This window comes from Eptesicus fuscus, chromosome 15 (assembly GCF_027574615.1).
Source record: "Eptesicus fuscus isolate TK198812 chromosome 15, DD_ASM_mEF_20220401, whole genome shotgun sequence".
NCBI lineage: Eukaryota > Metazoa > Chordata > Mammalia > Chiroptera > Vespertilionidae > Eptesicus > Eptesicus fuscus.
In genome coordinates this window covers 34,302,527-34,327,756 of record NC_072487.1, presented here as the reverse complement: position 1 = coordinate 34,327,756, position 25,230 = coordinate 34,302,527, and the positions used below count along the sequence as shown (strand labels likewise).

At 42.1% G+C, this 25,230-nt stretch overlaps 1 protein-coding gene across 1 annotated transcript in view; it reads left to right on the top strand.

The window, feature by feature from the left end:
• Window positions 1-25,230, top strand: part of DOCK8 (dedicator of cytokinesis 8) — a 209,809-nt gene that overhangs the window by 164,925 nt on the left and 19,654 nt on the right. The window contains exons 30-43 of the mRNA XM_008144966.3: window positions 2,339-2,484; window positions 4,383-4,565; window positions 4,940-5,069; window positions 6,045-6,132; window positions 9,899-9,995; window positions 11,512-11,646; window positions 12,602-12,754; window positions 13,791-13,949; window positions 15,524-15,624; window positions 16,402-16,594; window positions 21,016-21,159; window positions 22,925-23,056; window positions 23,518-23,652; window positions 25,080-25,169. Of these exons, the coding sequence (XP_008143188.2) occupies window positions 2,339-2,484; window positions 4,383-4,565; window positions 4,940-5,069; window positions 6,045-6,132; window positions 9,899-9,995; window positions 11,512-11,646; window positions 12,602-12,754; window positions 13,791-13,949; window positions 15,524-15,624; window positions 16,402-16,594; window positions 21,016-21,159; window positions 22,925-23,056; window positions 23,518-23,652; window positions 25,080-25,169 (1,886 nt within the window). The remainder of the gene's footprint in view (window positions 1-2,338; window positions 2,485-4,382; window positions 4,566-4,939; window positions 5,070-6,044; window positions 6,133-9,898; window positions 9,996-11,511; window positions 11,647-12,601; window positions 12,755-13,790; window positions 13,950-15,523; window positions 15,625-16,401; window positions 16,595-21,015; window positions 21,160-22,924; window positions 23,057-23,517; window positions 23,653-25,079; window positions 25,170-25,230) is intronic.

Below are 25,230 nucleotides of genomic sequence, written 5' to 3'. Positions count from 1 at the left end.
AAAAGGAATAGAAGGAGAAAAGTAAGAAAGGACAAAAGATGAAACATCAAGAAAAAGAAAGAGAAGAAAAAAAGGAAGAAACAACCACAGGATATCACCTTTCCAAGTCTCATGAAATTCCTGTTGAAGGAGTTTATTTTATGATTCTTTTAGTCTGGGTTTACATTTTTACTCTTTTGTCAAGACCACAGCAGGTACACTGTCCAATATGTTTTTTTAAAATAAATTTTATTGATTTTTTACAGAGAGGAAGGGAAAAGGATAGAGACTAGAAACATCTATGAGAGAGAAACATCGATCAGCTGCCTCCTGCAGTATGTGCCCCCAACCAAGGTACATGCCCTTGACCAGAATCGAACCCGGGACCCTGAGTCTGCAGGCCGACACTCCATCCACTGAGCCAAACCAGTTAGAGCAGTCCAATATGTTAAAGAAAAAACCCTATCTAATAAAGAGAGAATATGCAGGGGAGGGCATTTGGGGGTGACCGGGCTGTCAGGGGACAACAGTTGGAGATGATCTGGCTGGCAGGGGAGCAGTTAGGCGTCGATCAGGCTGGCAGGGGAGTGGTTAGGGCAGTGATGGCGAACCTATGACACGCGTGTCAGCACTGACACACGTAGCCATTTTTGATGACATGCGGCAGCATGTCGAGGATGAAACATTTGCTGCTCCTGAGGATGAAACATTTGCGACTAGAGTCTTGGAGTTAGTTTTTTCCTCAAAGTGACACGCTACCCGAGTTATGCTCAGTTTTTTGGCGAAGTTTGACACACTAAGCTCTAAAGGTTGCCCATCACTGGGTTAGGGGGTGATCAGGCTGGCAGGCAGAAGTGGTTAGGGGCAATCAGGCAGGCAGGCGAGCAGTTGGGAGCCAGCAGTCCCGGATTGTGAAAGGGATGTCTGACTGCCTCTTTAGGCCCGATCCCTGTCGGGCCTAAAGAGGCAGTCAGACATCCCCCAAGGGGTCCCAGATTGGAGACTGTGCAGGTTGGGCTGAGGGACACCCTCCCCCAGTGCACGAATTTCGTGCACCGGGCCTCTAGTAGGACATAAGAAATCACCATCTTTGACTTGACATTACCAAAGTTTTTTTTTTTAATTCGTTATTTGGGTTTCTTTCTTTCTTTTTTTTAATACTTTATTGTTTAAAGTATTACTTATGCCTTCTTTTTCCCCCTTGACCTCTCCCCAGCCACTCCCAACCCGCAACACATGCCCTCACCTCCCCTACTGTCTGTGTTCATTGGTTATGCTTATATGGAAGCATATGAGTCCTTCAGTTGATCTCTTAACCTCCCCTCCCATCCTCTCCTGCCTTCCCTCTGAGGTTTGACAGTCTGTTCAGTGCTTCTATGTCTCTGGTTCTATTTTTGTTCATCAGCTGTTTATTATATTCTACAAATGAGTGAGATCATGTGATATTTATGTTTCTCTGACTGGTTTATTTCACTTAGCATAATGCTCTCCAGTTCCATCTATGCTGTTGCGAATGGTAAACATTCTTTCTTTTTTATAGCAGCATAGTATTCCATTGTGTAGATGTACCAAAGTTTTTAACCCACTCATCTGCTGATGGGCACTTAAGCTGTTTCCAAATCTTAGCTATTGTACCAAAGATTTTTTTAAGACGAATTATTAGAGCAGTTTTCAGTTTACAGCAAAATTGAGAGAAGGGTATAGAGATTTCCCATATAACTTCTGCCCCAACACATACATAGCTTCCCCATTAGCAGCATCCCCCACTAGAATGGTACATTTCTTACCATTGGTAAACTACATCGACACATCATTATCACCTAAAGTTCATAGTTCACATAGGGGTTCACTCTTGGTGTTGCACATTCTAAGGGTTTGGATAAATGTATAATATGTATTCATCACTGTAGTATCATAAGTAGTTTCTCTGCCCTAAAACTCCTCTGTACTCTGCCTATTCATCCCTCCCTTCCCCCAATCCCTGACAACCATTGAACTTTTTACTGTATAGTTTTGCCTTTTTCAGAATGTCATATAGTTAGAATCATATAGTATGTAGCCTTTTTAAATCAGCTTCATTCCCTTAACAATATGCATTTAAGGTTCCTCCATATATTTTCATGGCTTGCTAGCTCATTTCTTTTTAGCGCTGAATAATTTTCCATTGTATGGATTTACCACAGGTTTTTCATCCATTCACCTACTGAAGGACATCTTGGCTGCTTTCAGGTTTTGGTAATTATTGATTAACCTGCTAAAACACCTACAAGCAGGTTTTGATGTGGACATGTTTTCAACTCTTGGGTAAATACCCAGGAGCATGATTGCATTGATAAGACCAATAATGTTTGACTTGCAGCTGCAGATGCCCGTAGTGGAAAAAACCGCGCCAGTGGTTCGGATGAAGAACAAGATGGGACCAGCGGAATTAACCAGAATGTGGCACTGGCCATAGCTGGGAATCACTTTAATTTGAAGATAAATGGACCCATGCTGTCTTCCTTGGTATGTTGCACATTTCTCTAGTGTGTTTTTCATTTTGAGTCTTTTCCCATCTTCTGATGGGTTCATTCTTATATTCACCTACCAGAACCCTCCATAGAGTAGGCAGTGAGATTTCTACCTCTTTGCTCGATGCTGGAAGGAGTCACTGTGAGCCTGGCAGCTGTGGAGGGAAATGGTGCAGATGAGGCTACACACTGACGGGGTGCTGGCAACAGCAAGAGAATCACAAGTCCAGTTCAGACAGTCTCAGTGGTGCCAAGTTCAAGGCTCAGAAAACCAGGAAAGAGGTGAACTTGGGAAACCTGAGATTATTGCAGAGGATCAAACCAAGGCTCTCTCAATGGGAGGCTTGAGCTATGTTTATTCTGTATATTTATTACTCATACTGTGTCTGCCTCCGAAAAAAGATTGAAGGTCGCTTGATAGAGTGTTTATTAAGCAAAAGACTTCAGCTTTTCTAGGTCCCCAGAGAGCCTAGGCAGAGTTCTCTGTCTCTGTCCCTGTGCACAAACTTGGGTTTAAAGGGGGGCTCTCCCTGGAATAAAACCTCGGATTCACGGAGCTGTGAACTCGCTCTGTGTCTTGATGAGCTCTGAATGCTCTTATGTCAGGTCGGCTCTGTGTCATCCAGCTAATGGAACTGAGCATTTCAGAGTAGAGTATCTATAAAGGACTCAACTAGGTTCTCTCCTGGAAAGGCAGTATTGAGACCTAACTCATCCATGCTAGATGACTTTCTTCTCTTCCCTCCAGCATTTTTAATCTCACCTTCTCTCCTATTTTTCCCCACCCCCCATCCCCAGTAAACCTCCATGAGGTATGGAGGACAGGGAGGTAAGAAAGAGAACAGACATTTGAGAGTTGACATTACTCATCCTACAGTTTGATAAATATTTCTAATAGCCATCTTAGCAAAGTGAGATGCTTGAGATGGGTGTATGCCTTTTACATTGTTATTTGATCTAAGAGCAAAAGTTCAAATGCCCAAAACTCATCTATTAGAAGATATTCCTTGTGAATATCTTTATATCTAAAGACTTCATGTCTTCTTTTTATTATACTCAGAAAAACTAAAGTTAAAGTAATTTCATAAGCCCCATCATTCCCATCCAAAACCAACATTTCCCTCCCATACTTACAAATAGTTCATTGCAGATTCACCACTACAGTCCATTGGATATTAGCTACTTCACATGAACCATTGGTGCAGCCACATATTGTTCTCTCTGTTGATCTGATGAGTAACAGAAAGTATGCTCAGCACTCTAAAATGAACTCTTGTGACCTGTATACTCAAGCAAGTAGCCTGAGTTTCCAAACCCACACACCCAGAAAAACATGAATTGTGGTTAAAGTCACATTGCAGAGGACTCCACTAAATTATGGGTTTGATTAATTGGTTGAGCATACTATGCTTTAAGTTCTCTGCTGTAAGACTGCTTTAAGTTGCCTAGTGTCCAGATTGAAGGAGAAATACTTGGATATCTTAGCAGCCTGGGAGTCCCTTGTTACCACTGAGATTGTGGGAGGGGTGGTCAAGGTCCAGGGCGGACCACCAGACCACAATGCTCCTGAGACAGAGAGTGCCCCAAGTTATGTGGCTAAAAGGCCGGCTCAGATACAGCCCCAGGTGAGCCCGTTGGCTGATGAACCTGGCGGGGAAAGGCAGAGTTCCTGGAGACCGACCCAGCCAAGTTAGAAGTACAGTTGCTGTGTTCTAAGAGATTAATGTCCCTTAAAACCCTTTGCACTCACTTGCTTTTTCCATTGAGCTGCTACCGATGCTAACCGTGTCGAGTCACACTCGACATCCGAGTGCCAAAGGTTATTAAGACTTTCAGTGTTTCTGCTGCTTCACTTCTTCCTCTGCATTTGTCTCCCCGTCTGCCTGCTCCCAGCCCTACAAGCAGTACAACGTGCTAAATGCCGACACAACCCGAAACCTCATGATCTGCTTCCTCTGGATCATGAAAAATGCGGACCAGAGCCTCATAAGGAAGTGGATTGCGGACCTGCCCTCCATGCAGCTCAACAGGATTTTAGATCTCCTTTTCATCTGTGTCTCATGTTTTGAGTACAAGGTAGGTGTGGGGTGGCTCAGTTTTAAACTAGTTCTCCTCTCCCAAGGTCCATCCTGTCTTGTCACCGTTCCCCTTTGTTTGGGCAATGGAGGCATCAGTACATTTTCTTATTTCTGTATTAAAACCCATAACCTATTTGCATATGCAACACCTATCTGGATATGATAATTCCACAGGGAAAGGATCCCTGCCTTCTGCAGAGCGAACTCCATTCCTGTTAACAGGATTTCAGCCATGGGATCCCTAGAACAGTGTCTCTGCATAGCACATGTCCGTACTGGCCAATGTCGCCTTGGGGTGTCCTGTTGTGAAGGGTGTCCCCATAGACGGAGATCCCACCAAATGAAATGTCCTTCTTCCTCTGTCCTGTCCAGGGAAAGCCGAGTTCTGACAAAGTCAGTACCCAAGTCCTGCAGAAGTCGAGGGATGTCAAGGCCAGGCTGGAAGAGGCTTTGCTCCGCGGAGAAGGGGCCAGAGGGGAGATGATGCGGCGCCGGGTGCCAGGTGTGTTGGATCCGCCCTTCTCCGTTTTCTGTCAGAGAGTTCTGCACCCTTTATGGGAGGAATGTCCTCCCAACATGAGTAGACACCATCACCTTCATAAGACACTATGATAGTAAAGACAAGCAGGTTCTGGGATTCTGTGCGTGATGCGTGTCATGTCAGCCCTGTGTCTCTTAAGGGAAAGCTGCTTTCCTGCGATCACAGGAACCCCAGAAATGTCCCCAAATGGCATCTTCTGCCTAAAACTTGTCTGTGGTAAAAGAGCACATTCAAGAATGGGAGTCATCGTATGAGACAGATGGTGTCTCTCTCAAGGCTAAAGCCTCTCCGTGGGCTGTTTGACTTGTCTCCTCGGAGCGTGGTCAATACACTGGGTAGTTCTGGTTTCAAGATCATCTCCCCAGATCACTGAGGCCACTGTTACAATGGAACAAACTCTCTCAGGGGTCTCAGAGTGTTCTAGTCCTCCAGAGACCCCACAATACCAGGAATGGTCTCAAAGAGGCTGAGCTCGTCGCTGTAGAATAGAGTTAAGTGCTCCGGTAGCCTTGGTCTGTTTAACTGCGCTCAAAGTAAAACAGCAACAGCTCATCCAATGCAACAGGACACAGTGGTCAGGAACTTGAAGGGAGCTCAGCTTTTTCATGTGCGATTGGTTACCTTCCTTTGACACCCATCCTGTCCTTTCCAATAACTTAGCCAGAACCCCCAGGGTTTCACTGGGAACCTGTGTTCCTGGAAACGTGCTCACCAACACTCCAGAAAGGCAGGGGTTCTGCCATAACTCTAGCTTGTCAATCAAAGAGCAAGCCAGCCCGGACATGGACATGGCCTTTGTCTCCTACCAGCATTCAGCACGGACTCTAACTGAGAATCGGCGCTGAGTTCTCTTAGTTGACCTTGTTACAGAACTTCTGGTTATCTTGGAAGGTTTCATGCTAATCACATTCCTATCGTGCATTTCTTAACTCCTAGGGAATGACCGATTTTCATGCCTAAGTGAAAATTTGAGATGGAAGAAGGAGCAGACACATTGGCGGCAAGCTAATGAGAAGCTAGATAAGTGAGTCACTCAGCAACTTTGTGCTACTTTTACCTAAAGTTCCAAACTATTTTTCCCAGGCTACTTGTATTACTACATCCTCCCAAGGGTAAGAAAATAAATCATTATGATCTGTGTAAATTCAGTTCATCCAGGGACTCGGTATAATCAAAGGTATAAGGAGTTATGATTTCCAGCTCTTAAACATTTATCACATTGATAAGCATTTAAAGAAAGCAACTATTTAGCAATCTCAGAAAGCTTAACAAAAGCTACTGATGGGGATAGCACAGGGTACCCAAGACTACATAATTTCAATTTATATTTCCTCTCCAGAAATGTGCACAAAAATGTCTATTCAGGGATATTTATATCAGCATTACATAATTTTTTTATTAGAATCATTCTAAATGCTCAAGAATAGGGAAATATTAGGTTGGCATTAAAATGTTTTGAAATCATTTTAATGACACAGGAAATGCTTATGATATAGTTCAGTAAACAAAAGATACTTGATTTTAGAGTAGAATCTTAAATCTGTAATTACATATAGTAAATACATTTTTGAAATATTGGGAAAAAATTTATCAAAATATTTTTTAAATATGTTTTTATTGCTTTTTGGAGAGAGAGGAAAGGAGAGGGATAGAGAGATAGAAACATTGATGAGAGAGAAACATCATCAATCGGCTGCCTCCTGCATACCCCCTTCTGGGGATAGAGCCTGCAACCTGGGCATGTGCTCTGACCAGGAATCAAACCAGTGACCTCTTGGTTCATGAGTCAACACTCAACCACATGAGCCACATCTGAGGGGAGAAATTTATCAAAATATTAACAGTGGTTTTCTTTGGATGATTTTCTTTTTGAAATAATTGATGTTTTCTTTTTTATGCTTTGCTGTATTTTCTACAATGGATGTATTATGGTGTATGCTAGTATTATCAGAAAAAATTATAAGGAAATGAAAGAGGAAAAATCCTGCTTGGATTGCAATATATACATATACAATAATCTGGATAGATGAGGACATTAAACTAAATATATTGAATATATAGCACATGTCTGCTATTCCTCTTAGCAGCAGGTAATCCAATGAATCCCAGGGTTTACTGAGCAAAACATTGCACAGCTAAAGACACCCCTCATCACAAACTTGACAAGGCCTAGGAAGCGTAACCCCATGGTGTGTGAAGCCCCCAACATAAGGGAGTGGAGGGTGGGGCAGACTTGAAGGTTATTTTGTAAACAAATATAAGTTACTAGCTTTATTGTTGTCACAAGAATGCATCATTCTGGTCCACTTATAGGAATTTGGGGGACCTAATTTATTTTAAAACATTAAACACATTTTTATTATAGATGTTACTTGGAAAGCCCACTTATTTGGTCTTATTAATAACATCTATTTGCTCTAGGATTTTTATTCTTGCTCTATGTCCCCTGAACTGGTTTATAAGATATTTGGTTCTGAGAGCCCATAAGTTCTAGCTCAGGCAATGAACAAACCAAAAAATAGTTTTTTAAACATGCATGCACTACAGAACTGCACAGGTGGTCAAGACATCTACTGTATGCAATTAAAAGAAGAGCTTAATGAGGCACGTTTTGCTTGGGCTGTGTAAACTGATGTTTTGGAAAACTTTCCCTTTTGCTTGCAGAAACAACACCATATGGAGCCTTTCCGTGCAGGGCCCTCCAATTTTCTCTAGGTCAGTTCTCAGCCCTGAGCTACCTGGTGGGCTGCTTGCTCACTGTCAGAGCGAATGATTCACCTCTGCGGATTGGGGTGGTATCTTTTTTTCTTTTCTTTTCTTCCTCTTCTTTTTTTTTTTAAGAAACCATAGTAAAATTGAGCAGCTCAATTTAGAAAACTTTTTTGGAAAACTTTTTGTCATTATGAATAGTGGCGTCTTGCACCATTTTCTTCCAGATCACTTTTCCGTGCCTTGGCTCTGTTCCTTTTAGAGCAGTAATTTTCAGCCAGTGCTGTATGTTAGAACCACCTGGGAGCTTTTAAAGCTTCCAGTGCCCAGATGTACCAACGGCCAATTAATTCGGCATCTACAGTGGTGGGGCCCAGAAATAAGTATTTGGTAAAACTCCCAGGTGATTCTGTTGTGCAGTCAAATTTGGGAAACACCATTTTAAATGAATAGTTAATAGGCTTTTTAAAAAACAGATGTGTGGTGGTGATGGTTGCACAGCAATATGAATGTACTTAATACCACCAAACAGTATACTTAAAATGGTTAAGATGATAAATTTTATGTTATGTGTATTTTACCACAATAAAAAATTGGGGAGGGGGGATTAGGATACTCTAGACCTGCAGGTCCAATTTAGTAGCCACAGTAGTAGTGTAAGGGAAAAGGACACACCAGATTTTGAAGATTCGGTACAAGTAAAATAATGTAAAGTATCTCATTAGTAAATTTGATATTGGATTTTGAAGATAGTACAAAAAGATGCAAACTATCTCATCAGTAATATTTATAGTGATTATACATTGACAATATTATTTGATATATTGAGTTAAACAAAATATATTACAATTAATTTCACCTATTTCACTTCGCTTGTTGTGTGTGTGTGTGGCTACTGCAAAGTAGAAAATGACGTATGTGGTCCCGTTATGTTTCTGTTGGATAGTGTTGCTCTAAATCTAAACCTATGAGTAAATTTGTAAAAAGTAGTGTTTCTATTTCACTTATTTTACACAAATATTATCACTCGGAGAATGAGAAAAACAAAACAATGCAGGGCAGCTTGGGACCAAAGAGCCTCTCCTACATGTGAAAAACCAGGAAAATATTTATGCTGAGGCCCTGATGGCATGTGAACAATAGAGCTACCCCCATTGTTGCGTGACGGGGAGTCATGAGCAGCTGGGGATCCAGGGGCAAGACTTTTGGGCTCACATCATGACCCCCCTCCCTGCACCCACCCCCTGTGCTAACATTTTGTCCCCTGGGACATCTTGGGAAAATCCATTCTTTATACTTCCCTTTCCTGGAAACTAAATTTAGATGAGGCAAAATCTCTTTTTCCAACTTCACTTGGATTTTATGAGAATAGATGAACTAATGCATACAATGCTCAGAGCCCTTAAAATGAAACCTAGTAGAGAAGGAGCACCAGGCAATTTCCCATTCCCTAGTGGATAATCACCGGTAACGAACATCCGGGAGGATGTTAGACGGCCCGCCCCACAGGAGTGCAATCCTGCTTCCCATTGGAAAAGGACGAAAGGCCCGAACTTGACTGTGCAACCCCAAGGCAGTCTCAGGGAGGTCAAGAGACGGCCTCTTCCCTGACCCCTTTCCTAATCCAGCAGCATCGTCGCCAGATTCACGTCACACCCAGTCTCCTCACACCCTCCAGTTCCTTGCAGAGGCTGCCCTTGGCTCAGATCTGGAGATGGTTATTCTGCATGAAATGTAGGAATGGCCCCCAAGGCTTTCCGCAGCAGTCTGATTGGCTAGCCTCATTGCTAGTAGCAACCAATAATTGCCTTTCTACCCATCTTGTTATTTCTGTAATTATCATCATTATTCATAATAATGGGGATGAGGATGGCCTGGAGACTCCACCTGGAAAACCTTTTTAACCAGACACTAATCACAAAAAGCATCCTGCACTCAGTTACCCGCGTTGCCGTTGCTCTGTATTCACGCCAACCCGACTCTTCAGAAGATGTCTTTATGCCTTGTTGCATAGATTGCTATCGCTGCCATACGGCCAGGTTTGACATGTGCTCTAATTTGACCTCTTTTTTATTTCTTAGAACAAAGGCAGAGTTAGATCAAGAAGCCTTGATCAGTGGGAATCTAGCGACAGAAGCGAATTTAATCATCCTGGACATGCAGGAAAACATTATCCAGGTGAGGACAGCAAACACCTGCTCTATTCAGCATGAACATTCTGAAATTGAATAGAGAATTCTTTATAGAAACTTGTAAGAGAAATAAACATGATCCCTAAATGACCTTTTTTTTAAAAAAAAAAAAAATGAAGTTAGGCAGTTTACAATAGTGTCCGGCTTACAAATTCCAGAGATAATGAAAATTCTTCAGACTTCTTTGAACTTGCTGTTCACCTGAAGGAGTTAGATGCTTTATAAGCTGACCCTTGTAGTTCAATCTGCCGGAATGTATCACATTTATAATGTGGATGCTGGGCTTATTGTCCAGTATCCAGAATAAGGATGGTAGCTAGGGGTGTTTTTTGGTGGGTCAAATCCACTTGAGTTATTGATATCTGGTGGAGGAGCTAAGATTATGACTGGGTAAAAAAGAGTGTGTCTGTTTTGCATACAGATTGGAAAGTAATTTATTTATGCCATAAACTTGCCATTTCTGCTGTAGAAAAGTATAGCATCACTGTGAACAGTAATGCAATTCATCACACTAACTTCATCTTCTACGTGAATGTTTCCCCAAATTACCAAGACATCTAGGTGACAGTGGGTTTTTAGTTAACTTGAAAAATGAGTCCTGACATGTTTCCAGTGAGAAATCATTAGAGTAGAACTAGTATTGCTTTTTGGAGGAGGCCAGAAGAAGAAAACTTGTTGAAATACAGTGGCACTTTATTTTTTTTAAAATATATTTTATTGATTTTTTACAGAGAGGAAGAGAGAGGGATAGAGAGTTAGAAACATCAATGAGAGAGAAACATCGATCAGCTGCCTCTTGCACACCCCCTACTGGGGATGTGCCCGCAACCAAGGTACATGCCTTGACCGGAATCGAACCTGGGACACTTGAGTCCGCAGGCTGACACTCTATCCACTGAGCCAAACCGGTTTCGGCTACAGTGGCACTTTAAATATCCAACTCTTAAGTTGTCTAAAATCAAGGCAATCATTGTACAAAAATAAAGACAAAAAGTATATGGCATCTTTGATAACTTAAATGCCTGGCATCACATTGATTATATCCTTATATAACACAACTTTGAGTGCTATATACTTAATGCCAGTCCTCACAATGTATTTGCAGTTTTCAAAGAAAGCTGAAACTTTTCATTATCTTTGGTGGTTTTGATCTTACTGTAGCTGATAAACAAGCTCCTCAGCCCCTATTGTACTGGGAAGCCCACAACTGTGTTTTGAAGCTCAAAGGAAAGCTGTACCTTGTATACAAAGAAAGAGCATTACAAAAGCTATTGCCCGGAATTATAACTTCGTTTAACAGCCCAGATAGAAACCCCAAATCAATTGGGAGTTTGGGAATAGTTATTTAGATGATATGTGTGGTGCTTTACCAAACCCATAAGCTCTTAGATCAAAAGGAAAAGAACTTCAGATCCCTGTGCTGATTGTCAGAAGCATCTACTTGTGTCTTCACCCTTCAGTTCACAACTCAGGGGTTCAGTGATGCTGTTCTGTTCCCCCAGGCAAGCTCGGCTCTGGACTGCAAAGACAGCCTGCTGGGTGGTGTTCTAAGGGTCCTGGTGAATTCCCTGAGCTGTGATCAGAGCACCACCTACCTGACTCACTGCTTTGCAACACTCCGTGCTCTCATTGCCAAGGTAAACGCAGAATGCTTGTTTTCTTACTCTTACCTGAGAGTTAAGATTCTCGTCTAGCTTCAGACTTCTCCCTTCAGGTGCACAAACCCCACAGGGTCCTGTCTTAAGTGATGCTGTGGTCAAGGTCTTAAGTCTCCCCAGGAAGAAAGCAGATGCACCATGGCGAGAAAAAAACGGGCTCTCAAACTTGAAACGCGGGCTGAACTGTAGAAATATGGAATGGCCACTCACTGGAGACCTCAGAGGAAAAGTCCATTAAGCAACTTTGCCTTCCACCCCTTTTCTTTAAGAGTGCCTCTGACTGAGATTGAAGTCCTGTGTATGACACCCAGCAGTAAGCCTTACAAAATGTCATGCCATAAAATAGCACAAAGTGTCAGCCAGGGAGAGGTCAATGGGAGAAAAAGGAGACATATGTAATACTTTAAACAATAAAGAATTTTTTAAAATAATAGAAAGTTTAAAAATAAATTTCTCTTTCTCGCATCCTGAAGACTATAGATGTTCCTTAAGTAAGGTGGTCTAAGGCAGTTGGCGTTCTCCCCCCTTTATTGCAAATCTCAGTTGGTGCCTTCCACATGGGATCTTTTCCATTTAGAAAGCGGAACTCTGCTCTCCCTAGCAGGGTCATTTTCTCTTTCTTAGTCTCCAGTAATTTTTAGGGAACCCAGGAAGTCAGGATCATCCCTTTAGAGTTGTGACTTTGCCAGTGAATGCAACCTGGCTAACAATGCAATTAATTATGCAGCCCTATTCCTTGTTGTATGGTTCATAATTAAATCTCAACTCCATCGTTTCAGTTCATCTTCTGACTCAAGTAGCTCATTATCTTTATGGAGCAATGCATGAACTCTTCTGGGCTTTTTGCTTGTCCAAGCAGACATTTGCATATTTCAACAGGCATCCAGTCCAGAAAGCGTATGAAAGTGCCTAATAGCCCCTGTGTCTCTCCTAGTTCGGCGACTTGCTGTTTGAGGAGGAGGTGGAGCAGTGTGCAGACCTGTGTCAGCGAGTGCTGCACCACTGCAGCAGCAGCATGGACGTTACCCGGAGCCAAGCCTGTGCCACCCTCTACCTCCTCATGAGATTCAGTTTTGGAGCCATCAGTGTAAGAGCTCAGACCAGCTGGGTGACCCAGAATCAATAGAGAAAGTCAATGCAAAACGTTGATTGAGGAAATGTTTGCAGGGTTGCAATTTACTTCTTCCTATGCAAAGAAAACAATTGAGTAGGCAGAGGGATAGCGGCCTTTGTTTAAATTTGCATCCAAAAATGAACATCAAGACCGATGAAGGCAGTGGTTTCCACACGGGTGTTTCAATAAAAAATGAATGAATAGATGTAGATTCAAAGCTGTCATCTGGTGGGGGGGAGGAGGTGGGGGAGAATACAACAGGCAGAATAAAGATTCTGAAGAGTTTGTTTTATTTATAAATTCTGGTTCCACAATGACCTGTGGAAGAGAATTTGAAACTACACCTGAGTTTTCATCGAAGCTTAGCAGCCTTTGGGACTATCTTATTGCAAAAGAGTCAACTTTTGCTTTAGCTGGTCTAGATATTGGTATGTTCTTTTGGAATTTACATTTGTGGTCACGTTCATGAGCATGCTCAAATGATATTAAAAGATAAATTGGCCCATGGAAGAAAGGCAGGGTCCTCAGTCTATATTAGGCATAACTATTTAAAAGCCTTTAGAACATTCCTCAGGGGCCCTTAGAATACTCATATTTTCCCATGGGCCTGGAAGGGAAGGAGAAACAGAAAGTGGCGGCCTACCCAGAGTCCAGAATCTCAAATCCTGGCCATGGAGATCATGTTCTTCTGTGCAGTTTAAATAAAGTTCCAAGAAGAAGAATCTTGGCATGAAAGGAGACATCCTGTGACCCAACTTTGTAGGAAACTTCCAGCCTGGTAACATGGAGGCTGTCCAGGACTCCATGAAAATTTAATGTCAGAGCAATATCCTTTTAAGCCATTTAAACAGCAATATGAATCTTGTGCAGAGTACACTTCACATTTTATTGAGAGAAAAGGAGAGGGTAGTTTCAATGATGAGAGTTATTGGTGTCTGGCTCTACTGCCTTCAATGACCTACTAGCTGAGTGCCTCTTACTGTTCCATCTTTTCTTTTAACTGATGCAGAACTTTGCAAGAGTAAAGATGCAAGTAACCATGTCTCTGGCATCTTTGGTGGGCAAAGCACAAGACTTTAATGAGGAGCACCTGAGAAAATCCTTGAGGACAATTTTGGCCTATGCAGAAGAGGACAAAGCCATGCAGACCACTCCTTTCCCCACCCAGGTAGGCTGAAGCGCATGCCTTGTCTCATGCATGAATTGGGGATCAGCCAAAAATAATAAATTCATATATATATGTGTATGTGTGTGTATATACATATATACATATACTGCAATATGTTATATGTACAATATATAGTTATATATTATATACTTAAATATGTAATATATAAATGTTATATAGTGTTATTTTACATGTTATATATATACTAGAGGTCCTGTGCACAAATTCATGCACTGGTGGGGTTCAGCCAGCCTGCCCCAATCGAGGTGGGGGGGGGGGTCGATCTGGGGCAGGGCCAGCCAGGGGGAGGGGCCATAGGCAGTTGGCCAGCCAGCCCCACCCCCTGGTCAAACTCCCAGTTGAACTCCTGGTCAAACTCCCGGTTGAGGAGACAATTTGGCTTTTATTATATAGGATATGTGTGTGTGTGTGTGTGTATGTATGTGTGTGTGTGTTTATACACACACACACACACACACACATATATATATATGTATGTATATACATATATATATATATATATATATATATATGTATATACATACACACACACACACACACACACATATACATACTAGAAGCCTGGTGCACGAAATTCATGCACAGGAGGAGGGGTGTGTGTCCCTCAGCCCAGCTTGCACCCTCTCCAATCTGGGACCCCTCGAGGGATGTCCAACAGCCCTATTAGGCCCGATCCCACCGCTGGCAATCAGGAGTGCTGGCTCCCAACCGCTCACTTGCTTGCCTGCCTGCCTGATTGCCCCTAACCACTTCTGCCTGCCAGCCTGATCACCCCTAACTGTCCTCCCCTGCAGGCCTGGTCCCCCCCAACTGCCCTCCCTTGTAGGCTTGGGTCCCCCCCAACTGCCCTCCCATGCAGGCCTGGTCCCCCCAACTGCCCTCCCTTGCAGGCCTGGTCCCTCCCAACTGTCCTCCTCTGCCAGCCTGGTCACCCCTAACTGCCCTCCCCTGCTGGCCTGACACCCACAACTGCCCTCCCCTGCCGACCATCTTGTGGTGGCCATCTTGTGTCCACATGGGGACAGCCATCTTTGACCACATGGGGCCAGCCATCTTGTGTGTTGGAGTGATGATCAATTTGCATATTGCTCTTTTATTAGATAGGATATGAAGTGCTCAGGTAGCCTCAGTCTCATTTACTGTGGGTAATGAACTTTAAGGATCACAGTTGCCAGTCTGTCTTTCTCTGCTAAGGAAGTTTCTGTAATAAAGCATGCTGATTAATGGTAGTGCTGCTGTATGTTACAGATATATATATAAAATATAGAACCTAAGCTAACGTCCTAAGCTGTCTCCTACTTGGTATAAACAGCCCTGATGTTCCGGATTACAGTTTAGGATTCTTCAGGTTGCAAATAACTGGAACTAGTTCACACTAAATTTTTTTCACCTGCAAAGGTGAAGGCCAGAGGATCCCGTCTACACTCCCCTCCACTCGCAACCTCTCCTCTCCTAGAGAAGCCCGCTCCTGCTGCTCTTGCACTTTCAGTGCAATTCTAACTCATTACCGTGGGCTACAAAGGGAAGATTACTTTTTCTACACTATTTTGCAGGTCGAGGAACTTCTCTGCAATCTGAATAGCATCCTATATGACACAGTGAAAATGAGGGAATTTCAGGAAGATCCTGAGATGCTTATGGATCTCATGTACAGGTAAACTTCTCTGGTGAAATCAAAAGGTGGTGTCACTTGAGGGGCTAAGGTTTGTCATGGTGGAGTTCATATTAATGTTTTTATCACAGGCCTTGTGGGCACACTGTTTTGGGTGATACATCCAAAACTGTTTATAGAAACTGGTAGAAATTAATTATTCAGAGAGAGTTTATTCATGTACAAGTTGTCAGAAAGATCTCCCTAATTTAAAGTAAGATGCCCATTTTATAACACTATCTTCCACTTAGTATAGAGTGAGAGAAAAGAACTATCAACTGTTATATGAATTATTTCTTATGTGTTTTTACTATTATATTCAGACATACATGTACAGTTTTATTTTTAAAAATCATATTTTACTCTGTAGCTTAAAATTTTGCTTCGCAGCCCTGCCTCAGGAGAAACTACTTGCAGAGGCAAAATCATTCTGATATGATGAAATAAGAATGGTAGTACTTTTGTCTTTTGTTTTTTGAGAGAAAGGAAAGAAAAGGAAGAAAACTGCTAGAGATTCATTAATATAGATATCATTTTATCAGGTCTCTTTTTTCCCCATAAAGCTTTCATTAAATGCTATTCCTTGGGGTCCAAAACACCTTAGACATGGAGTGAAAGCAGCTAGACTGATAAATGTTGGCCTTTTCTCTCATATTCTGAATGTGTAGGCAAAACTCTTGGGAGGAAATTCCTTAGGGGGGAAAAAAAAAGTGGCCATACATAGTAGAAAAACAGTGTCATTAACCAGTTGTCCTTGAAACTTTCTCACTCCGTCCTCAGAATTGCCAAGAGTTACCAGACATCTCCCGACCTGCGGCTGACCTGGCTCCAGAACATGGCAGAGAAACACTCCAAGAAGAAGTGCTACACGGAGGCCGCCATGTGCCTGGTGCACGCGGCTGCCTTGGTGGCAGAATATCTGAGCATGCTAGAGGACCACAGCTACCTGCCCGTGGGCAGCGTCAGCTTTCAGGTGTGGGGCACGTTCGGCTTTTCCTGCAGGGTAGTGCTTCTCAATTGGGGGAAACCGCCCCCCCTCAGTCCAGAGGGCATTTGACAATGTCTGGAGACATTTTTTGATATTACCATTGGGGAGAGGAGGGAATGTGCTACTAGCATCTAATAGGTATAAGGCAGGGATGCTGCTAAACACTCTACAATGCTTAGGATAGCTCCCACCACAAAGAAGTATCTTGCTCCAAATATCAATAGTGCCGAGGCTGAAGAACCCGCTTTAGTGTATTATATTTGCCTCTTCTCATTGCTGTACCATCTTGGTTGGTTTGGTTTTTTAAATTATTGATTACAGTAAGTGCAGAGTCGACAGGCACTTTAGACATTACCGAACACTTTCATATTCGTGACTTCGTTTGACCCTCCCCACCAACCAGTGAAGCAGGCAGACAGATAAAGAAACTGAGAGAGCAATTTTCCTAAGGTTATTTAAACGCTTTCTCAAAGACTCATAGTTGGCACAGTATACTGACAACCATGAGAGAATGTTCCAAACATTGTAGAAATGATTTCCCTCCTGGCCCATTCCTTGGATTACACTCCCCAGCTCTGTAGTATCCTACTCCCTAATCCAAAAATCAAGGAAGAACCAAATTGATATGGTAAGGGGAAAAGGGAGCTGAATTAATACTTTCTCATGATAGGCTAAATATTGCCCATAGTCAGAAAAGGGAAATTGCCTGCCAGGCTGAACATTGGTTCAGGCTAGGATGCTAAGAGGCCACTGGGACTGCTTTTGCTAAATGGTTTACCACAGTATTTAGAGGAAACAAAAGTGTTATGAGTACTTTTCTTTTAAGAAACATAATCTGTAGAAATGACCAACCCTAAAACCATGAACAATATAACAAGTACAGTAATTGAGCCCTTTTCAAGCCAGACTCACAAAGTCATTTTACAAGTGTTTGCATTATTCTTGTTTGAACTTACATGACTGGTTTTATAAAAGGCTTTGTTCTCATTATTGTTTTTCAACGTAATTTTGTGATGCCATGTGAACCAGGAAGAGAGGGCAATTGAGAGTAACTTTCACAGGCAGAGAAAATAAGACACTGAGTGTTGCTGGTGGAGCCAGGAGTTTCTGTTTCCCAGAATACTGTCCGTCTGCTAAGCTGGGTATTGCCTCATATTAGTAACTCCTCTTTTCTTATGGTCTTCAATAACAGAAATGTTCAATTTTTTCATTCTCAACAAATAAATTTCATTCTCAATTCAGAAATATTTTTTATAAAAGCCAAATATTTAATTCTCATCCCTTAAAAAATCACATTGGATTTTTGAATCACAGAAAAGTAAAGAAAGTTATAAAAATCATTTTAGATGCATCTACTTCTTTCATCAAATTTATTTTGGCCACTTGTTATTATCAAGGGTAAATATAAGTGATGGACTTCCAGTGCCCTGAAATCTTTAGATCTATCACTTAGTTTTGAATTGTCTTGTCCTCTTTTCTTGTTTCATTAGCTGAACTATTATTCTTTTATAATTTTTCTCAGTTATTCTATTTTATTTTATTTTAATCACTTTAATAATTAGTAATCCTTACAATTTTAATTTCACCTAGAATTTGTTTGATTTGCAGTGAGCCAGGCCAAGGTGAGATAGAATAGTTATTCTAGAACCAACAGAAAACTTCACATTGTTCCTACATTGAGGGGTGCACATGGCTGTATTTTTTCATATTCTTTATTCATTCATTCATTCATTTAGATGATATTTATTAAGCACCTGTTTGTCCCCATGAACTTTACATTCTCGCCAGGGAAAGTGACATCATATGACGATTTCATTCCTTACTTAATTATAATTATGGTTAATGCTATAATAAAGTTGCTATGAATGTTTATCATGTGACCCAGGCTGGAGGTAAAGGAAAAACTCAGAAGGACAAGGAAGGCAAAGGGGAGGGCAGAAGGAACTGGGAAGTGTGAGGGTCTCATGATACACAGAACATGGTGAATTAGGTGTTCTCAGCTACAGAAGAGAAGCCAAATTATGTTGATGCTTATGAGCCAAGTCTCTTCTCTCTCAAATGAGACATACCACATCCATTTGGAAATATATGCTTGCAGGGGACGGAACACCTAACCCACAGTGACAGAAGGGGAAAAATGGAATTTATCAGCTAGCATGAGGGAGGTGACCCTGGAGTTGCACCTGCCAAACTGAACCTAAGGACCCAAACAATGTCATCAGAGTTTAGTGTCAAAACCATTTCCTGTCTCTGCTTTCTGTTATGTCGCCTTCATTCTTCACAGGCTTCTCACACTCATTGAGCAACACTTAGGCTTACATCTTCCCAGGTTCAAGTCCAGGAGAATAGACAGATGCCTCATTTCTAGCAGTTGCTGAGAAAGTCTCAGTGCATCTTACTGGTTCTGATGGGGTCGTGTTCTCCTGCCTGAACCAATCAGAATGACCAGGGGAATGGAATGAGAAGTGGAGTTGGCTGGGCCAAAGTTGAGGTCCACTTTGAAGTTATGGATGGTTCTCCAGGAGGCTTTACTGTGCAGAAGGATGAAGGAATTCTGGCAGCATTAACAGCAGATGTTCAGTGTTGAGTTCTTAGATGCTTTGTGCTTTAGTTTTCAACCTTGTTCTGCTCCAATAAAATTGAATTTTGGGGGAAGTGGGGGGAATTAGAGATCAACCAAAGGACTTGTATGCATGCATATTAGCATAACCAAGCCCTCGGGGGTGGGAATGGCTGTGGGGCAGGGGAGGGGGGGGTAAAGGAGACATATGTAAAACTTTAGACAATAAAAAAAAAGATTAAAAAATTGAATTTTTGGAAAAGAATTGTAAACTAGAGGTAAATAAATCTGTGAAAGGGAAGTAACTTTGAGACCACTGAATTCTGCAGAACTGAGATCATTGAAATGCTATGTATGCCCCGGAGTACAATATTTACTCCACAAATATAGATACGGATGCAGTCTCAGATACTGCTGTTACTGTTATCTCCTAATTCTGAAGCCAGGAAAGTCTGCCCAGAATCTTTTTCCTATGACTACAGCCAATAAAGCTACATAACTTCAAATCTATTCCTCTGCATATAGGAAATTGCATACAATTCTAATAGTATTTGCTTTGGGGGTTATTAGATTCTTTCAAATGAATCTTTTGGACCTTCTGTTATCTCCAATCCAGAAACATCATAATAGAAAGACCAGGTTTGGAAGAAAGATTGGCTACAAAAGATTCTGAAAGCCTCCTATATTCCTAAAACCATATTACAATATTGGAGGTGAAGACATAGGACCGTAACAACTCTCTTTTCCTAGATTGCTAAGGTAGATTCACTTGATCCTGCTAACCACGCCAGGAGGCAGAGATATATTACTCCAAAAGCCAATGCTGGTCCATTGGTAGTGGCTGACCAGAGTACTATGCTGAGAAGACTTTTGAGACTATATCTAAGCTGCAGGAGAAAGAGTGCTATGATTGATTAGTTATGCCTGCCATGAGTGCAGGAATAGGAAAGGACATGTATGCTGTTTGCAATTCCTTAAGCTAGAAAGGTTTCCCATTTCTTCCAGGCTCCATATGCATTTCTTCCACAGCTGGGAGACAGGTTGAAGAAAATGACTCTTGACCTCTCAGGTCCAGAGCTGGGAGGAGGCAAGTGAGGCACAAAAGGCAGAGATTTAAGGAAGTACTCTCAGGGTCAGGCAATTTCAGGGTTAGCACTTCCACAGCCCCGAGAGTAAGTGCCGCCCTGCGTTTCTCGGTGGTTCACCCTAGACCTGACCTCAGCCACTGCATTCTTTGCCAGAGACTTCAAACTCTACAGTTTAAGTAAAGGAAAGGCATGTCGAAAGTAACAAAATGTTTGGGGTAAAAAGAATAACTGCTACGTTACCATAAAATTTTCCATGGAGAAGACATTCTAATTTGCTACTGTCCTATAATATTGTGGTTCTTCATCTGAAAGTTAAGTCAGGAGGAGCAATATTGAGAAAAACACCCCAAAAAGTAAGAGGTTCACTCAGCTGGTGAAACGAGGAGTCTGGTCACCTGTTATTTGGCCTTTGCCTTTTAAAAACCATGACCCCAGCTGGATGTCCCTTATGGTCATTTCCCTAAAGTAACTCAACTGTTGTTACATTGAGGTCGGTATCCTTTATATAGCTCCTAATGGTTATTTAAAAAAAGAAAAGAAAGAAAATGGTGAGTTTTGAGGGCCTGTTGCTCATATGTCCTCTCAGAATGATGAATCGCCGGAGCCTCTTTCCGGTGGAATCACGGGCCTGGCCGGGACAATCACAAGCTTGCTGCAGATCCTTGAGTGCGGCTCTCATCGCTACATTTTAGGTCCCCGTGGTGCCTTTTTATGCAGGGTTTCCCTGTTCTCCAAGCTTATACTTTCATTTCTTTCAGAATATTTCTTCCAATGTGCTGGAGGAATCTGCAGTCTCTGAAGATACCCTGTCGCCGGATGAGGATGGCGTGTGCTCCGGCCGGTACTTCACCGAGAGCGGCCTGGTGGGCCTCCTGGAGCAGGCGGCCGAGCTGTTCAGCACGGTGAGTGCACACGGCGGTCCCGGAGCCTGGCCGCACGCTGGGCTGAATTCCTGGTGCTGTGAATGTGGCCTTAATGGCCAAGCCAGTCCCACTGCGTGAGGACATATGCAGGGGTGTGCAGGGCAAGGGATGGCCAGGACGGCTTTAATGGCTGCAGATTGCACCAGCTCTCCAGGGAGGTGAGAAAGCCTTTCACCACTGCAACAGTCTGCTTTCACCGCATGCTCATGGGCTGGGCAGCAGTTTCACAGCATTATTTCTTTTTAATAGGGGTGGAAGCGAAGCCACGGAGAGGTGAAATGGCTTGCCCAGGGTTACACAATAAATGATGAGTCATGTTCTCCCGGCCGCATCTTCCCTCTCAGAGAGGAGAATATTGGGGTGAAGCCACTAGGAGGAGAGGGAAGGAATGAATAGGCAGCGTCTTCTTTCCTAACGACAGAGCCGTCCTCAGGATCTTCACGACCAGGTCCAGCTCGCAGAAATGTGGGAGCAGAAACCACTGCGGCTCCCCTCGTTGACCTCATCTGGGTCTAAACACTCCTAACAAAAGAAAATGTATGTGGATTAAGTCAGCGATTTTCAACCTTTTTCATCTCGTGGCACACGTACACTAATTACTAAAATTCTGCAGCACACCAAAAAATATATTTTTGCTGATCTGACAAAAAATATAATTCTGATTCATTTACACCAGACAGCTATTGTTGTGTTGACTGGTTTGTTTTTTTCATTTGACAATCTAAGGAAAAAGAGGTCAGTGCCCCTGACCAGATAGTCACGTACTGCATGTTTTAAAAATTCTTGTGTCATACCAGTTGAAAGTCTCTGGATTAAGTCACTGAGATTCAGGGCAGGGGAGAAAGTCTTTTGTCCATTTTCATTGTAATAATCTCCCTCTTCCTTAAATAATTAATACTCTACTATATCTAGGTGATTCATTTTTATTTCATCCTTATATGTTTCTTTCTTTTTTACTTTTCAATTCTAAGTTTCCAAACAACAACTTCTATGTATTTTAATTATTGTTTTAACTATATTCTTGTTTCTTTTTTCCTGACTTCTTTTTCAGGATTCAGAAAAAAAGTCCAATGTACTCCTACTTTTCCTGAAATTTCAGAAAATAAACTATTAGAATCATACTAACTCCTTTCAGGCATACATTGAACATCTGGTCATGAGGGGGCCCCTGATGGCATTTAAATATGCTAAATCTGCCTTCCTAAATTGCTCTTATTTTCGGCTCTGAATCTCCTGTTCTTTTTTCTTTTTTTCAGTGAAAACCCCTTTCCTCGCTTAACATCAGCATAAAGAACTATTTAGCATGTGTCTAGTTCAGTTTGAGTGCTATAACCATCCCAAAGATGCTCAGACATCACTTCTGCTCTGTAAAATATCCTGGTGCCCATAATAACCCCATTCTCCAGCACTAGCAGGTGTCACTCAGTGGTTAGAGCATTGGCCCACGCACCAAAGGGTCATGGGTTCAATTCCCAGTCAAGGGCACGTACCTAGGTTGCAGGCTCCATCCCTGGCCCAGTGGGGGCATATGCAGGAGGCAACCAATCTATATGTCTCTCTCATATCAATGTTTCTCTTTCCCCCACCCCCCTTCTACTTTCTCTAAAAATCAATGGAAAAAATATCCTCAGATGAGGATTAAGAAAAACAAAGGGAAAAAAATTCTCCAGTACATAATGAACTCTGGTTTCTCTTCTTACGTTTCCAGGGATTAAACTCTCTTTGATTTTCTTCTCTTTCCAAGGGAGGATTGTATGAGACAGTGAATGAGGTCTACAAACTGGTCATCCCCATCCTGGAAGCGCATCGAGACTTCCGGAAGCTGACCTCCACTCACGACAAGCTGCAGAAGGCCTTTGACAGCATCATTAGCAAGGTAGATGGGGATCCTGGCCAACACAGCTACCTGGCAGCAGGTGACCCTGACCGAGAGATGCTTAGCCCTCCTTCCTCTCTACGGAGTGATCTACCTTGAGCACATCATCTCTCTAGTTCTCACCTACCACACAGAGAAGGGCTGGGAACAAACAAGAGCACTGACCCCCAAGTCAGAGTATGAAAGAAGGCTGCTCGAATTACTTCACAAGCAGGAAATGTGAGAATCTTTTAGGTTCACTTACAAGAAGTCCTAGACATTTTTCATGGGATTTCTTTTGTTATTATTTCCCAAATTCATTTCATAAACATTAAAATGTTTAAGGCATGATTTCGGTTTATACTTTCCGTAGGAACCAACGGCTTTATAACACAACAATAAAAGAGTCCCATCCTTTGCAATACAATGAATCCTCCTGGGTGTACATAACTTAGGAGAGGTTTTCTTATTTTTTTCATTAGGGTCATAAGAGAATGTTTGGAACCTACTTCCGGGTTGGTTTCTATGGATCCAAATTTGGGGATTTGGATGAGCAAGAATTTGTTTACAAGGAGCCTGCAATTACCAAGCTTCCTGAGATCTCTCATAGACTAGAGGTAAGAAAAGTGACTCTGTGTGCTTGGCTTTGTACACTTTACCAAACAAACTTAGAGGTGGTCATTGTGAAAAAGACAGAGTCATGGATTCATCTTTGATCTCTATATACATTTTCCCACATTGAATATATAATATGAAGGAATTAGGTGAGATCATGAGGTAAAGCAAGATTTGGATAGTTTTCTCCTAAGATTCTGTGTATGCTTGTCAATGGTTATAAATTTATAGGGTCAATATTTATTTTCCAGACTATCCAAAACTCAATCAAAGTCATGTACTTTCTTGTAACCCTTTCCAAATTTTAGTAAGCATTTTTCAGATTGAAGATTATTACCTTGACTTTGAAGTAATCTGGCCAAATTACTGGATTACCCTTTGAAAATGCTGTGACCATCCTTTTGGTGTCACTGGACAACACATCCCACTTCTGACACAGAGATGCTCATGGTAGCCACACCATAGACTGTGGCATAACGAACTCTTCCTGCTGATCCAAGGAAAATAATAGTCAGTATCACGACCCATAGGCTGGCAGCCCCAAGTTCAACCTGCTGGTACTACATATGATCCATCATGTAGCAGAAGGGAGCAGCATGTTCCTGGAAGAAAGGCTAAAGAAAAAGGGAAACAGCAGAAAGAAAAGTGAGAAAAAAAGGAAGCAAACATTGAAAGAGCCAAGCACTAAGAACTTAGGAGGAAAGTCAAGGAGTTCCCCCAAAACAAAACCCTTATTCATAGGGTGAATAACTGGGGTCCCCTGAAATGCTGATAGCATTTAACCAGAGATTCACTCCTTGCTATTGCTTTGCATTTAGGTCCCACTATGGCTATAAAACTTAAAATACCTTTGTTGCCAAGTTTCTTCTTATACTATCTATTCATGCCAACTAAGACAAAAGACTTTAATCCTTACATGGCTCAAAGAAGCAATGGCCCAGAGTAGTTAGGTGACTTACCCTAAGTCACTGAGCTCAGGAGAAGAACTAGCAATTGACCCCAGGATGCTTGGCTTCATAATGTTTCCCCAGCTTAGGGCTAGAGGTATATATTTGGTCTTCTTGTGCACTGTGGCTTGTCACATTATGGAAAGGCTAGTGACCTCCAAGTTCCTAGGGTACAACAGGCAAGAAGTGAATAGTGCCATACCCCCTGGAGCCGCTTCAGGAAATATGATGGCGCTGGTTGAATTTGAGGTGAAGCATGCATACCGTATGGAAGCATGTGTCAGTTCGCAATGCTGCACTTCCTTATGCTTTTACTTTTGTCTCAGGAAAGGCTGAACTTGCTTCATTAGATCAGAGGGACTTTCAGTGATCAGGAAGCAAATTGTCCCTTACACTTGTTCCAACCTTATTCTACTTCTGAGAGATGAAGACTTGCATTACATTAAAATAACCTTTCTAATCTGTCGGTTTCTCTTATCTAGGGATTTTATAGTCAATGTTTTGGTGCAGAATCTGTGGAAGTAATAAAAGACTCTGCTCCTGTAGACAAAACCAAGCTGGATCCGAACAAGGTATGGGGATATTTGCAAAAAATAACCACCAGGCTCTGATTCCCTTTGCTCTACCCCAAGA